Genomic DNA, 14,903 nt, shown 5'->3' with positions numbered 1-14,903 from the left:
TTTCTTGCCTCATCACAGTAGATTATTTTTGTATGGCTAACATCCATAATCTCATTCTGTGTCTCTGTTGAATTTTACTTTCAGTAAATTCTGAAAATAAATTCCATAACAACAAAAATAGGAGAGCAAGACACAAATCTTCAGAGTTCCACTGAAATGAAACGTCTCCTAGACACACAACATTAATTATTATAGTACTCTCCATTCCTCTTGGTAATCCAGTTTATGGTCCAAAATTTTCAGTTTATTCAACTCTAATCTAGTCTAAATCATCTTTATCAAAGTCTTTCTTTTAGATGTAAATTACAATTGACTATCCCTGAAAAGTATTTTGTAATAGTTTGCAAGATGGTGAATATGCTTCAATTACATTTGCAGTGTTATTGTAGCCATGTTAGTCTCAGAATATGAGAGAGACAAGATGGGTGAGGTAATATCTTTTTTATTGGGCCAACTTATGTTGGTGGAAGAGACGAGCTTTTGAGCTCAACAGAGAAGAAGAGCTCTCTGGAAATCGAGAGCATGTCTCTTGTACCAACATAAACTGGTCCAATAAAAGACATTATCTCACCGACCATGTCTCTCTCACAAATTACATTGACATTTGGTCTCCATATTCAGTTATTTGACTGAATTATTAAAAAAAAATGCTTGAACAGTTTTGTAATATCTTTGTCATGAGTGAGTTGAAGTCTCCTGCATATACTTTATTTACAATAAAACAAATAGAAACTGTGTATGCAGTGGGGATTACCCCATGACTGGGATTTAAATCTGGAGGCCCCACTGGGTATGTAAAAACCATTCTTGATGGTAGGGGGCAACTGTAATTCAGTCAGGTTCATGTAACTTATTGATCCTAGTGGGCAGGATTTTGTGAACTGCCAATGCAGAATACTAAGTACCAGGTTATTCAGGAGTTCTGAATCCCCCTTCTCTTCTGGTTACAGAGACAGTAGTGGGTGCAGTAACATTTTATTGCTGTTCTCCCAATAGGCCCCCAGTGGCGGCAAAGGAGAGACTTGCAGCACCAGGTCACCATTTAGCTGGCCTTTCCAGTCACAATTTGTTTTGGCTCACAAACAGAATATCTTGTGGTGTCTTTTAATAAATTATTAGTCACTATCAGATCCTAGTCTGGGAAAACCATTATCCACTTTCAAGATACAAGTTTTCTGTCTTTGCTAGATATGAGACTTTTGGAAGCCAAGGGAAACATTTGATGCCAGATTCTATCTTCGGCTGCACATGTGCAACTACCACTGACAGCCTTGGGAGTTTTCATGTGTATCCAAGGGTAGAATTTGGCCCTGGTGTGTTTATTTCCATGCCAGTCCCCAGGACTCATTCAGTTTGGTGCCATTTCATAGCTGTGCTGATTTCTGAACTCTGAGAGCAAACTGAAAAGTGGAAATTTGTCAGTGAAGGGTTGAAATATTATGTGCTTTTATTTTCTGTTTACTAATCTGAGACCACCAAACATATGTCTTTAATTCAGACTGGAACAGAATAATAGCTTTTAGTAGTGAACACAGGACTTTTTGTTCATAGAAGCCTTCAGTTCAGTGTCTATTTTGGGTCTCAAAATGTTGTTCAACACTGGAGAAATCAGTGGAGTTATTCAGGATTTAAACTGGCAAAAGAACTCAGAATGTGGTCCATGATTTTTTTAATCAAAATGTTGTCAAAAGGATTTTTAGCCACAACACTCAGCTGTGGTTCTCTCTTTTGCTCTGGGTTTACATATATAAATTGATATTTAATGAATTATCTGTTATACAGAGATTAATTACTAAACATATGGTGTTAATACAACTGCCATTTAATAGCCTTTTAAATATCTAATTATATATAAATGCTATGAAGTCCATTGTTCCATTCAAAATGTGTATATTTGCAAAATTGCACACTAAGAATATGCAGATCTGCCTCTTTAATTCCCATATTTCAGAAACCTAATGATCTTACAAACGTTTTGTTCCCAACTCTTTTTTTAACTTTGAAGCAGTAAATCAGCTCCCAGAGGTGCTGGAACTGGTGGTGCTGCCGCACCCACTGGCTTGAAGTGGTTTTCATTATATACAGGGTTTACAGTTTGGTTCAGTGGCTCTCCGCACCTCCACTATACAACTTTTTCTAGCACTTGTCAGCTCTTCTTCTTGTCAAGAGCTGGCCAGCAGTTAAACTAGTTCTGGCGTGATGCCTGCTATTTTTGGTGCCAGACCATTCAAAAGGCATTAAAATAATGAAAGAATTGTGGAATACAGCCCCATGTTGGGAATAATGTGGAGGCATCCTGCTCCAGCAAGAGCTCCAGGAAGTATTGTGGTTCAGATGCCTCCTGGAGCTTCTGTGGATGCTGCTATATCACGACTCATAAAGAAGGTATAATGTGTGCTCCCCTAGGTGGGGCGCCAGCTCTACTGGCTGGTTAGGAGAAGTGGAGAAGTTCACAGTTCATTTGCATTGAGTAGCACTAATTGCAGCATCAGCACCATGGAATCCTCACATTATGCTCTGAGCATAAGGACTCCCATTGTACCCAACCTCTCTGTGAAGGATGCAAGAGGTGCCTTCAGCACCTAAGAAGGGACCAGGCACAGTCTGGTCCTTTGTATTTAAAAACAGTACAGCAATAATCTGATAGTAACCGTTTCCTTTAGCACCTAGAATTGGCTACTGTCATGTGGAAAAAAAAATAAAAAGGAATGTTGTATCTTTAGTGTGAAGCTTGTACTGTAACCCAAGGACAGCCTTGCTATGTTATATTTTTATATGACATTTCTATTATAAAATATAAATTTACACCTACCTTTTGTCTTTTTGTTTTACAATGCTAGATTGGTGAATTATTGAGTACTACACACCCTGCCAACAAAGCCAGTTTAACTCTGTTTTGCCCTGAGGAAGGGGATTGGAAAAATTCAAACCTTGACAGACATAACCTTCAAGACTTCATCAACATTAAACTCAACTCAGCATCCATATTGCCTGAAATGGAAGGACTTTCTGAATTCACAGAGTATCTGTCAGAATCAGTAGAAGTGCCATCACCCTTTGACATTTTGGAACCGCCAACATCTGGAGGTTTCTTGAAACTCTCAAAACCCTGCTGTTATATTTTCCCAGGTGGAAGAGGGGACTCTGCATTGTTTGCAGTGAACGGATTCAATATGCTTATTAATGGGGGATCTGAAAGAAAATCTTGCTTCTGGAAACTTATCCGACATTTAGACAGAGTGGATTCCATTCTGCTCACCCACATTGGGGATGATAATCTACCAGGAATCAATAGCATGCTTCAACGAAAGATAGCTGAGTTAGAAGAGGAACAGTCACAAGGTTCTACTACCAACAGTGATTGGATGAAAAATCTGATCTCACCTGATTTAGGAGTTGTATTCCTCAATGTTCCTGAAAATCTGAAAAATCCTGATCCTAATTTTAGGGTAAAAAGAAGCATAGAAGAAGCTTGTTTCACTCTCCAGTATTTAAATAAGTTGTCTATGAAACCAGAACCTCTCTTTAGAAGCATAGGAAATACCGTTGACCCTATCATTCTATTTCAAAAAATGGGAGTAGGCAAACTTGAAATGTATGTGCTCAATCCAGTCAAAAACAGCAAAGAGATGCAGTATTTTATGCAGCAGTGGACTAGTACAAGTAAAGATAAAGCTGAATTATTGCTGCCAAATGGTCAGGAAGTAGATATTCCAGTATCCTATTTGACCTCAGTCTCATCACTGATCGTATGGCATCCAGCAAATCCTGCAGAAAAAATAATCAGAGTTTTGTTTCCAGGAAACAGTACCCAGTATAACATACTAGAAGGGCTGGAAAAACTGAAACATTTAGATTTCCTTAAACAACCAATGGTTACACAGAAAGACCTTACTGGTAACATACCTAGCCCAGCAGTGAAACAAGCAAAGCTGAAACAGCGAGCGGACAGCAAGGAAAGTCTCAAACCTGCCACAAAGACACTATCAACCAAGACTGTCAGAAAAGAATCTAAAGAAGAAGCATCTGAACCAGCAAAGCCTAGTCCTCCAGAAAAGCCTCAGAAAGTAGAAAGCAAGGAAAAGACTACAGTAAAAAAGGAAAAACCAGCAAAAGCAGAGACAAAATCTTCAGTAACAGAAAAAGATATGACAGCTAAGGAGGAGCAGCTAGTGAAATCCGAAATTGCTGAAAAACAAGCAGCAGATGTCAAACCAAAAGTTGCAAAGGAGAAGCATGTGAAAAAGGATGTGAAAGTAAAATCTGAAGAAAAGAGAGAGGAAAAAGAAAAACCAAAGAAAGAGGTTTCTAAGAAAGAGGAGAAAACACCTACCAAGAAAGAGGAAAAACCTAAAAAGGAAGAAATCAAGAAAGAAGCGAAAAAGGAAGTGAAAAAGGAAGAGAGAAAAGATTCTAAAAAAGAATTAAAAAAAGAAACTCCCCAAAAGGAAGCGAAAAAGGAAGCTAAAAAAGAAGAGAAAAAGGAAATTAAAAAGGAAGAAAAAGAATCCAAAAAAGACACCAAAAAGTTTCCAAAAGAAACAAAGAAAACACTTGCTCCTTCAACTGAAGCCCGAAAGCCTGTGACAAAACCTAAAGCACAAAAGAAAGAGGAATCTGTTAAAAAGGAAGCTGGGCCTGTTGGAAAACCAAAGGAAAAAGTCAAAATTAAGACCGTAAAGAAAGAGAGCAAGGTCAGTGAAACACAAGCTGCTGTGGCTGCAGTGGGAGCGGTTGCCGCAGCAGCAGCAGCTGCTGGAGTAGTAGCTAATGGAAAAGAGCTTGAAGCTGAGAGATCCCTTATGTCTTCACCAGAGGATTTAACAAAAGACTTTGAAGAATTAAAGGCTGAAGAAGTAGAAATAGTAAAGGAAACAAAGCCTCAGGTAGGGTTAATAGAAGGTGAAGGGAAACTAGCTGACTCAGAACAAAAGGAAGCACATGAAATCCAGAAAGAAAAAGTAGATACTGAAGGACCTGCTGACTCTCCTGATGAAGGCATAACGACCACTGAAGCTGAGGGCGAATGTGAACAGACACCTGAAGAGCTGGAGCCTGTAGAAAAGCACAGGGTTGATGACAATGAAAAATTTGAAGATGAAGGAACTGGTTTTGAGGAATCATCTGAAGCAGGTGATTATGAAGAAAAGGCAGAGACTGAGGAGGCTGAGGAACAAGATGAAGATGAGGAAGAAAAAGCAACACTGGGCATCACAAAACGGGATATTGGCGTGGCAAGAGAAGTGGGAGAGACTGAAGCTGATAAACATGCTAAAACTAAAGATAAATATGTTGAAAGGGCAGAATCTGAGACAGGGGATGAGCGAGCTGAAGAAGATATGGAAGAGACAGTTGAAAAGGCAGAAACTGAAGAGACTGAAGAAGAAGCTGAGGAAGAAGACAAAATGGAGGATGTCAGAGATGAAGAAGTGGAAACTGAAAAAGTTGAAGCTGAAGAAGACTATGTTATGGCTGTGGTAGACAAAGCTGCAGAGGCTGGTGAAGTTGAAGATAAATATGGCTTACTCATAATCACACCAACTAAACACTCTGAACCTCAGTCCCCAGCTGTTGAACCAGCATCTTCTATTCATGATGAGACTTTACCTGGGGGTTCAGAAAGTGAAGCAACTGTTTCTGATGAAGAAAATAGAGAAGACCAACATGAGGAATTCACTGCTACTTCAGGTTATACTCAGTCTACCATTGAAATTTCTAGTGAGCCAACACCAATGGATGAAATGTCAACTCCTCGGGATATCATGAGTGATGAAACGAACAACGAAGAAAGTGAATCACCTTCTCAAGAATTTGTAAACATTACTAAGTATGAGACATCACTGTATTCTCAAGAATATACTAGACCTAAACTCTCTCCACTTCATGATGCTTTCAATGGTTTATCTGAAGGATCAAAAACAGATGCCACAGAAGGTAAAGATTATAATGCTTCAGCTTCTACTCTCTCACCCCCTTCTTCATTAGAGGAAGACAGATTCTGCAAATCTTCCTTTCAAGAAGTGTACCATCAAAGAGAAAATGAAATCAAAAGTACTGCTAAATTACAAATCAAAGATACCTTTTCACAGGCATTTGATGAAAAGCATAGCTCAGCTAAGAGTCCAGTTCAGAGTCCATCACCTCCATCACCAGTTGCTAAAACACCACTAAGTGAACGTAGTGTGAACTTTTCCCTGACTCCCAATGAGATTAAGGCATCAATTGAACCTGTAGTGCTCACTGCATTGCCTGATGAACATCCAGAAGTTATTGAAGAGCACTGTGTCAGCCCGGATGATAAAACATTAGAAGTGGCGTCTCCTGCACAATCTGTTGCTGGTAGTGCAGGCCACACACCTTATTATCAGTCTCCCACTGATGAAAAGACCAGCCGACTTCCTTCTGAACTCATTGAAAAGGCAGCAGAGGCTCCGGTTAGTTTTGAATTTAGTGATGCCAAAGATGAGACTGCAAAACCCAGAATAAGCCCTATGGATGAGCCTGTGCCAGACTCAGAATCGCCTATTGAAAAAGTTCTCTCTCCTTTACGAAGTCCACCTTTGATAGGTTCAGAGTCTTCATATGATACATTTTTGACTGCCGATGTAAAGTCAACTGCCAGACCGACTGAGAGTCATTTTGAGGAGAAAAGTGAAAAAGAAGAGTCCCCTGTTCAGATAAGCCCAGTTTCTGAAGTCACCTCTGTGGATCTTTTCCAAGGACAGCAAGATGAAAAAAGTATGGCATTTATGCCAGCTAAAGGTTTTGGTCTAGAAAAGAATATGGAGGATATTGAAGCTACCAGTTCTCAGTCTCCACTGGTTTTGGATGAAAGGAAGCTAGCAGGAGATGTCTCTCCTACACAAATAGATGTTAGCCAGTTTGGATCCTTTAAAGAAGACACCAAAATGTCAATATCTGAAGGTACAGTCTCTGACAAATCTGCAACTCCTGTTGATGACGTTGTAGCAGAAGACACATATTCACATATAGAAGGAGTTGCTTCTGTCTCCACAGCCTCTGTTGCTACTAGTTCATTTCCAGAGCCAACTACGGATGATGTTTCTCCTTCTTTACATGCTGAGGTTGGATCACCACATTCTACAGAAGTTGATGATTCTCTTTCTGTATCTGTTGTACAAACACCAACAATTTTTCAGGAAACAGAAATGTCTCCATCTAAAGAAGAATGTCCGAGACCCATGTCAATTTCTCCACCAGATTTTTCACCTAAAACTGCAAAATCAAGAACACCAGTGCAAGAGCACAGATCTCCTGAGCAGTCAACTATGTCAGTAGAATTCAGTCAGGAGTCCCCTGAGCAGTCTTTGGCAATGGACTTTAGTAGACAATCTCCAGAACATCCCACAGTAGGCACTAGCGTACACCATATATCTGAAAATGGACCAACTGAAGTAGATTATAGCCCTTCAGAGATACAGGAACCTACTTTTTCACATAAGATATCACCTGTGGAGCAGACATGTTATACTCAAGAAAAGGATCTTTCAGAGATTATTTCAGTATCTCAGATTGAAGCTTCACCCTCAACTTCATCAGAACATACACCTTCACAGATAGCTTCTCCACTGCAAGAGGAAACACTCTCAGGTGTCATGCCACCCAGAGATATGCCGCTGCATTCTTCATTTACCTCAGAAAAGATGCAGAGCCTAGGAGAAAAGCTTTCACCAAAGTCTGATTTATCTCCTTTAACTACAAGAGAATCCTCTCCTTTATACTCTCCTAGTTTTTCAGATTCACCTCCTGCGATCAAAGAAACAACTGCTGCTTTTCACTCACCATCACTATCACTTCATGTGTCCTCAGATAAAATATTTGGTTACCATACCTCAGTAACACATGACACAATACAAGACTCTCTAACAAAACATAGTCCAGAGCCTTTAGCCTCCACAGAAAAAGATGAAGCTGAAAAAATCACCAGGTCAGCTGAGGCCATTAGTTACTCCTATGAGACAACTGGGAAAATCACTAGATCACCAGAGGCCATTAGTTATTCCTATGAGACAACTGGAAAAATCACTAGATCACCAGAGGCCGTTAGTTATTCCTATGAGACAACTGGGGAAACCACCAAGTCCCCTGAAGCTCCTAGTTATTCCTATGAGGCAGCAGAGAAAACCACTAGATCACCAGAGGCCATTAGTTACTCCTATGAGACAACAGAAAAAACCATCAGGTCACCTGAAGTCATGGATTATTTTTATGAGAGAACTGGAAAAACCACCAGGTCACCTGAGGCTAGTAGTTACTCCTACGAGCCAACAGAGAAAACCACCAGGTCACCTGAAGCCATGGATTATTCCTGTGAGAGAACTGGGAAAACCACCAGGTCACCTGAAGTCGTAGAATACTCCTATGAACCAACAGAGAAAACCACCAGGACACCTGAAGCTGTGGAATACTCCTATGAGAGAACTGGGAAAACCACCAGGACACCTGAAGCTGTGGAATACTCCTATGAGAGAACTGGGAAAACCATCAGGTCACCTGAGGCTGTAAGTTACTCCTATAAGCCAACAGAGAAAACCACCAGGTCACCTGAAGCCATGGATTACTCCTTTGAAACAACTGGGAAATCAACAAGATCACCTGAGGTTGTTGGTTTTGCCTATGAGACACCTGGGAAAACCACGAGGTCACCTGAGGCTGTTAGTTACTCCTATAAGACAGACGTACATTTTGCTGCAGAAAAATCATCTCTAGCAGAAACCCGTCAAGATGTTGATTTATGCCTTGTGTCTTCCTGTGAATACAAGCATCCCAAAACTGAACTTTCACCCTCATTTATTAACCCGAATCCCCTGGAGTGGTTTGCCAGTGAAGAACAGTCTCAAGAACAAGAAAAGCCATTAACCCAGTCTGGAGGAGCCCAGCCACCTTCAGGAGGAAAACAGCAGGCACGCCAGTGTGACGAAACTCCTCCCACCTCAGTAAGCGAGTCTGCTCCGTCTCAGACCGATTCAGATGTTCCCCCAGAGACTGAAGAATGCCCTTCTATTACTGCAGACGCTAACATTGACTCAGAAGATGAATCTGAAACCATTCCAACTGATAAAACAATTACATACAAACATATTGACCCTCCACCAGTCCCAATGCAAGACCGCAGTCCTTCACCCCGGCACCCAGATGTCTCAATGGTAGACCCAGAAGCTTTGCCTGTTGATCAGAACTTAGGCAAACCTTTGAAGAAAGATCTGAAAGAAAAGACAAAAACTAAAAAGCAGGGTACTAAGACCAAGTCTTCCTCACCTGCCAAAAAAAGTGATGGTAAATCAAAGCAGGTGGCTTCACCAAAGCCAGGTGGCTTAAAGGAATCTTTAGACAAAGTTTCCAGAACAGCTTCTCCAAAGAAGAAAGAGTCTGTGGAGAAAGCAGCGAAAAATATCTCTATTCCAGAAGTAAAATCTTCCCGTGTTGAGGAAAAAGATAAGGAGGCCAAGAATGCAACAAATTCCACAACATCAAAGTCTGCAAAGACTGCAACTTCAGGTAAGGAAAGATCAGGACCTGTGTATATCAGGAAAAGATGTGGAGCCAGACTCGCAGCTGGTATAGTTGAACTATCTTGATATTTCATCAGCTGATAATCTGGCCTGTGAAGCGTGCCTGAGGAAAATCCATGTTTATTAAAAAATCTATAGTATAAGGTTTCACATTTAAATTAATTAAATTAACTGAATCAACTCTTTAATCTGGAAAAAGCTAAAAATGATTTAGATGTGTTAATTGATATCAAACAATTAGAGAGGCAATGTATGAAATATAGAGTGCAATTATTATTTATCCAATTTGTTAGCCAGCTGGCTAAGCTGAAAATTGCTATATGAAAAGTTAAATGAATAGTAAGCAACTATTTTCTTCATTATAAACATAATTTAAACATAAAATTGTAAAGTGAACAAGCCCGTTAATTGGTTTGAGTTGTGTGAGTGTAATAGGAAATTAGATGTGCTTTACTGTTCCAGTGCATTATTCCTTATCATTTCCTACAGACGTTCCTGTGCATTCAAAGAAGCTGGAAGTCCCATTTACAGGGTAGATAGTTGAAAAGGCACAGTTCCCCTGCAGACTTACCCTGAGGGCTTGTTGAACTCAAGGATAATCTGTAATACAATGTACTCTATCCTGCAGCTGGGAACCTGTAGAATCTGATATAAAATACTGTGGTTTTCAGTTGACAGTACAAAAATTATGGTTAAAATGGAAATCTCTCTGCATAGATATAGATAAAATTTAAAAATTCAGATATTGACCAATTTGTTGTATGTGGGATTTGATATGTTTTGTTTTATGGGCTAAGTAATTTTTTTCCTGGCTTGATCATGAATCCACGCTTAACTTTATATTACTTGATTACATTAAAAAAAAAACAAATCTTGAGTGGCTTATTATTATCACAACAGAAACAGAACATATTTCCACTAGACCATGTATTTCATCTCATATAGAGAAATTGCACCTTTTGAGCAAAATCTGTGCTATCTCAGGTGGAGAGAGGAGGGATAGAAAACCTTCTCCTTCCCGAGTTCATCTGTGCAGAAACTGCAGGACGAGGATATGTCCCTAGCAAACCGGCACTCCTCCATCTCTAGCCTTCCTATGCACATGCTGCTCCACTATCCCTGGCCTCCCAATGCAGATGAATAGTTGGTACATTCTTTTTTGAGCTGCAGTAAGATGAAGTCCATAGCACACTTCATTCCCCACTGAACTTCTGCCTGGTGTCAAGTATGTTCTGAGAACAAAAAAAATCTACAGTGCATGTTGTAGTGCTGGAACAGAAACTAGATTTTTTTTTATGACATAAGATTATGAAATATGCAACTGCTACTGGAATATTGTGTCCAGTTCTGATGTCTGCACTTCAAGAAGGATGCTGAAAAATTGGAGTGGGTTCAGAGAAGAGGCATGAGTGATGAAAGAATTTGAAAACATGCTTTATATTGAAAGACTCAAGGGGCTCAATCTGCTCATTTTAACAAAGAGATGGTTAAGGGGTGACTTGATCACAGTCTATAAACACCTAAATGGGGAACAGAAATTTGATAACAGAAAGCTCTTTAGTCTAGCAGACAAAGATGTGACAAGATCCAATGGCTGTAAATTGACGCTAGACAAATTTAGACTAGAAATAAGGTACAATTTTGTAATAGAGAGGATAATTGGCCTGGATTCTCCCTTACTGGAAATTTTTAAATCAAGTTTGGATGCTCTTCTAAAAATTATGCTCTAGTTCCAATGACAGCTATTGGACTTGAAGCAGAAATTAATTCAGGGAAATACTATGGCCTGTGTTCAGTAGGAGGTCTGGCTAGATGTTCACAGTGGGCCTCTCTGGCCTTAAAAATCACTTAGTACTTTAACTGCACTCTTTGTAACACACTGAGATTAAAAGAACGGATTTTGTTATTGATCAAGTTATGATTCTGAGCTCATGCCATTATCCTGTGCATGATAATAGCAGTGTCTTTTATAATATTTTTGTTGGAATGTCAAGAATTTACACCTTTTTTCAATTAAAAACCTCTTTTTGGGACATGTGCATCCTAAGACTTGGTAGCAAAATGAAGCTTTCCCCACACTTGTTAATATAGGGCCAGATTTTCAAATGTAGGCATACTTAATTGCATCTACCTAACCTATGTGCATAAACGTTCAGTTGGGTAGCACAGATTAGATGTTTGTACATGCATATAGTTACTTAGACATGTAACTGGCCCCATCTACACGAGAGCTGATTTTTGAGTATCTACACCTCCATCAAATCTTTGAGTACATAAATTGTTGGGTGCTCAAATGTATGGGCACAACTGTACATGCTGTCTTTGAAAATTAATTCTATATTTTATTTTGCATACTATTGCAGGAATTTAGAAAGATTACTTTTGACATGTATATATGCCAACTGTGTTCACTCCTTTCATAAGTCAGGAGCATATAGGGTTGGGCTGAGTTAGAATAAAGAAATGAAAACTAGAGGAAAATCTGTGCAGTTTCCTTTCCTCCACTCTCCATATAAAATAGTCTTTGAGAGGAGATGCTGTCCCTCATACTAACAATCCTCTCCAGTAGGCAACCCTCGGTCTTAAGTGACTACTTCAAAATGTCCCTGTGAGGTTTCTAGTACAAAGTAGTTCAATGTTTTTAAAGACTATCTTTACTGTACAACTGATATTTTTTTCTGGTTCCCTTGGGTGTTCTCTTCAGAAGGTTTTAGTGTGCTCCAAGTTCCTCCCTCCCTTTCTTCTACCTTTGCGTCTATATAGTAGGCTCCTGCAAGATACCCCTAGCATATCAACAGTTATCTCCCATCCTTGTCATAATGATGCCTCAAGAGTCCCAAGACAGGTTCCAAACCTGCATACCATAACTGAGTGCCAAATGCTGTTTCCTTTCACACTCAGATAGTCCCGTTGAAGTAAATGGGACAGTTTGCATGAGTAAAGCAAGCAGAATTGGCCTTGAGTTACAACACGGATGTCTTGAAAAGAAAAAGTGTCAGAGAGTTGTGTTATCAGGCATGCAAGATAATTCCAAAGTCTAGAAAAAATAATCTAATTAATTGAATGGTAATTCAGTAATCACAGTGACTGGATAATTCTTGAATACTTAATAATGATCATTCTTGAATACAGTTCAAATGATTGCCCATACCTGTAATGAATTTTTGTTCTATCAGATAGCTAGTTAAGTTTATTCTTTTCTTTTTCTCCCAATAAAACATATATATGGGATATAACCAAATTAGAGCATGCCATTAGATATAATAGGATAACAACATAAGGGCATCAGAGTGCACTGGAATACAGCAATGGCTGTGTGACGCAGGTACTAACTCTAATCCTCTCAAAAAAGAATGTCATCTTTAATGGTATAATGGTAGCTATACAAATAAATGTGTGTTTCCACCAATAAGTGACAAGCTTTTATGCTTATTTTAAAAGGATCTGGAAATAGCAAACCAGCAAAATCCACAGCTGTGCCTCCAGGACCTCCAGTGTACTTGGACCTGGTATATATTCCCAACCACAGTAATAGCAAGAATGTCGATGTAGAGTTTTTCAAGAGGGTGAGGTCATCCTACTACGTGGTGAGTGGGAATGATCCTGCAGCTGAAGAACCAAGCAGGGCTGTTCTGGACTCCCTGCTGGAGGGCAAGGCTCAGTGGGGAAGTAACATGCAGGTAGGCTCTCTAACAATATTTCTGTTTGTAAATTAAAATCGTTATGAAAAATAACCACAGGAAGCAAGAGAAGCTACTAAGCTCTGGCTGTTGTTTAGAAGAGTGTCCTTTTGTGTACTATAGATGAACTCTCCCTCATTTCTCTTTCTCCCCCCTATGTGAGGATCAGGTTTTGGAATCCTCCTAGCCTAGAGGCATGATGAAAGGTAGCCAAGCCCAAGTGATCTTCACAACAAGAGCAGGCTCAAGGGATTTGGCCAATTTGAGCACCTAAATGTGGATCTAGGTTCTTTAACATAGACACCCAAGTTTTCAAAAATGAAGAAATACCATGGTAATATTATATATTCAAAAATCAAATGTGACATGCTGTGTGTATATGCAAGCACAGCAGCAGATTTTTCAAGGTACATAATGGAACAAGGCTTGCATTAATATCTGATCCATAAAAACAGTGTGCTAACTCAATTAATTAAAATCCATTTGATACCTAATGTTATGTTATATTCTGTGGTATCTTCAGGTGTCCTTTGTGCAGAGTAGAATATAATTTATTCATCTTCAGCTTTGGTATTTTCCATTTAGCAGCAGCATGGTGACATGTGTAATACAGTAGAACCTCAGAGTTACAAACACCAGCGTTACGAAATGAACAGTCAACCACACACCTCATTTGGAACCGGAAATATGCAATCAGGCTGCAGCGCGCGTGCGCGCACACACACACACACACACACACACACACACACATAAGAAAACACAGTACAGTACTGTGTTAAATGTAAACTACAAAAAAAAATGGGAAAACATTTTTCTTTTGCATAGTAAAGTTTCAAAGCTGTATTAAGTCAACAGTCTGTGTCTTTGTAACTCTGAGTTTCTACTGTATAAAAGGTGTTTGAAGAGCCATTTCAATGATGCAAGAATTCCCCTAAAGACTAACAAACAAACTGTCCTGTCTTGTAAAATTTTCCACAATAGCTGGTGTAATAAATGTTCAGTTACAATGTTAATAACATTCTTATTTACAGTAAGCCTAAATAGGTTATTTATTTATACCAATTCCTTGTAATTGAGTAGCACAGTTTAGATAAAAGCAGTTTTATTTTTCTTTGTCCAGTTAATTTGATATCCAGATTCCTTTCCATAATTATTATTTCTAGTGTGGCTGATATGGTCATATCCAGTTCTTTCTTTCTTTCTTTCTTTCTTTCTTTCAATATTGGATCATTTTCTGAGTGCCAAATCTGTGTCCCCAAAATAAATATCAGAGAGGACCGGGACCTTTTTGTGCTCTTCATGGGGGGGAAAAACGTTGAGGAATAGTGGTCATGCAATGGGCAGCTCAAATGAATAAAAATATTAAACACAGTTTTATTAAAATGTTGCCTCCAGTGCCATCCTGTTAAACTTCTCCTTTCCTACAGAAAAGGAGAGTCTTTCCAGCTTTTTTATAAAACAGCAACTCAACATTATTTAATGGAATTTACTCAGCATATCAGGAGATCCATGAAGAGAAGGATAAATTTTAAGGAACAAGATTGTACTCATTGGAATTATTATTAATATTAGTCATATTTATTGCAGTATTTCCTAAGGGCCAACCAAAATAGGGCCCCATTGTGCTAGGCGCTGTACAAATACTGAGTAGTAGATGCTCCCTACCCTGAAGAGCTTACAATGTAAATAG

The 14,903-nt window shown here is 39.2% G+C and overlaps 1 protein-coding gene across 2 annotated transcripts in view; it reads left to right on the top strand.

Moving 5' to 3' along the window:
- Positions 1 to 14,903, top strand: part of MAP1B (microtubule associated protein 1B) — a 120,665-nt gene that overhangs the window by 99,665 nt on the left and 6,097 nt on the right. For both annotated transcript variants that reach the window (XM_008167501.4, XM_065550135.1), the window contains exons 5-6: positions 2,841 to 9,519; positions 12,975 to 13,213. In XM_008167501.4, coding sequence (XP_008165723.3) covers positions 2,841 to 9,519; positions 12,975 to 13,213 — 6,918 coding nt within the window. The remainder of the gene's footprint in view (positions 1 to 2,840; positions 9,520 to 12,974; positions 13,214 to 14,903) is intronic.

The sequence above is a fragment of the Chrysemys picta genome, chromosome 6 (genome assembly GCF_011386835.1).
Source record: "Chrysemys picta bellii isolate R12L10 chromosome 6, ASM1138683v2, whole genome shotgun sequence".
Classification (NCBI taxonomy): Eukaryota; Metazoa; Chordata; order Testudines; family Emydidae; genus Chrysemys; species Chrysemys picta.
This window is presented reverse-complemented; position numbering and strand designations above follow the sequence as displayed.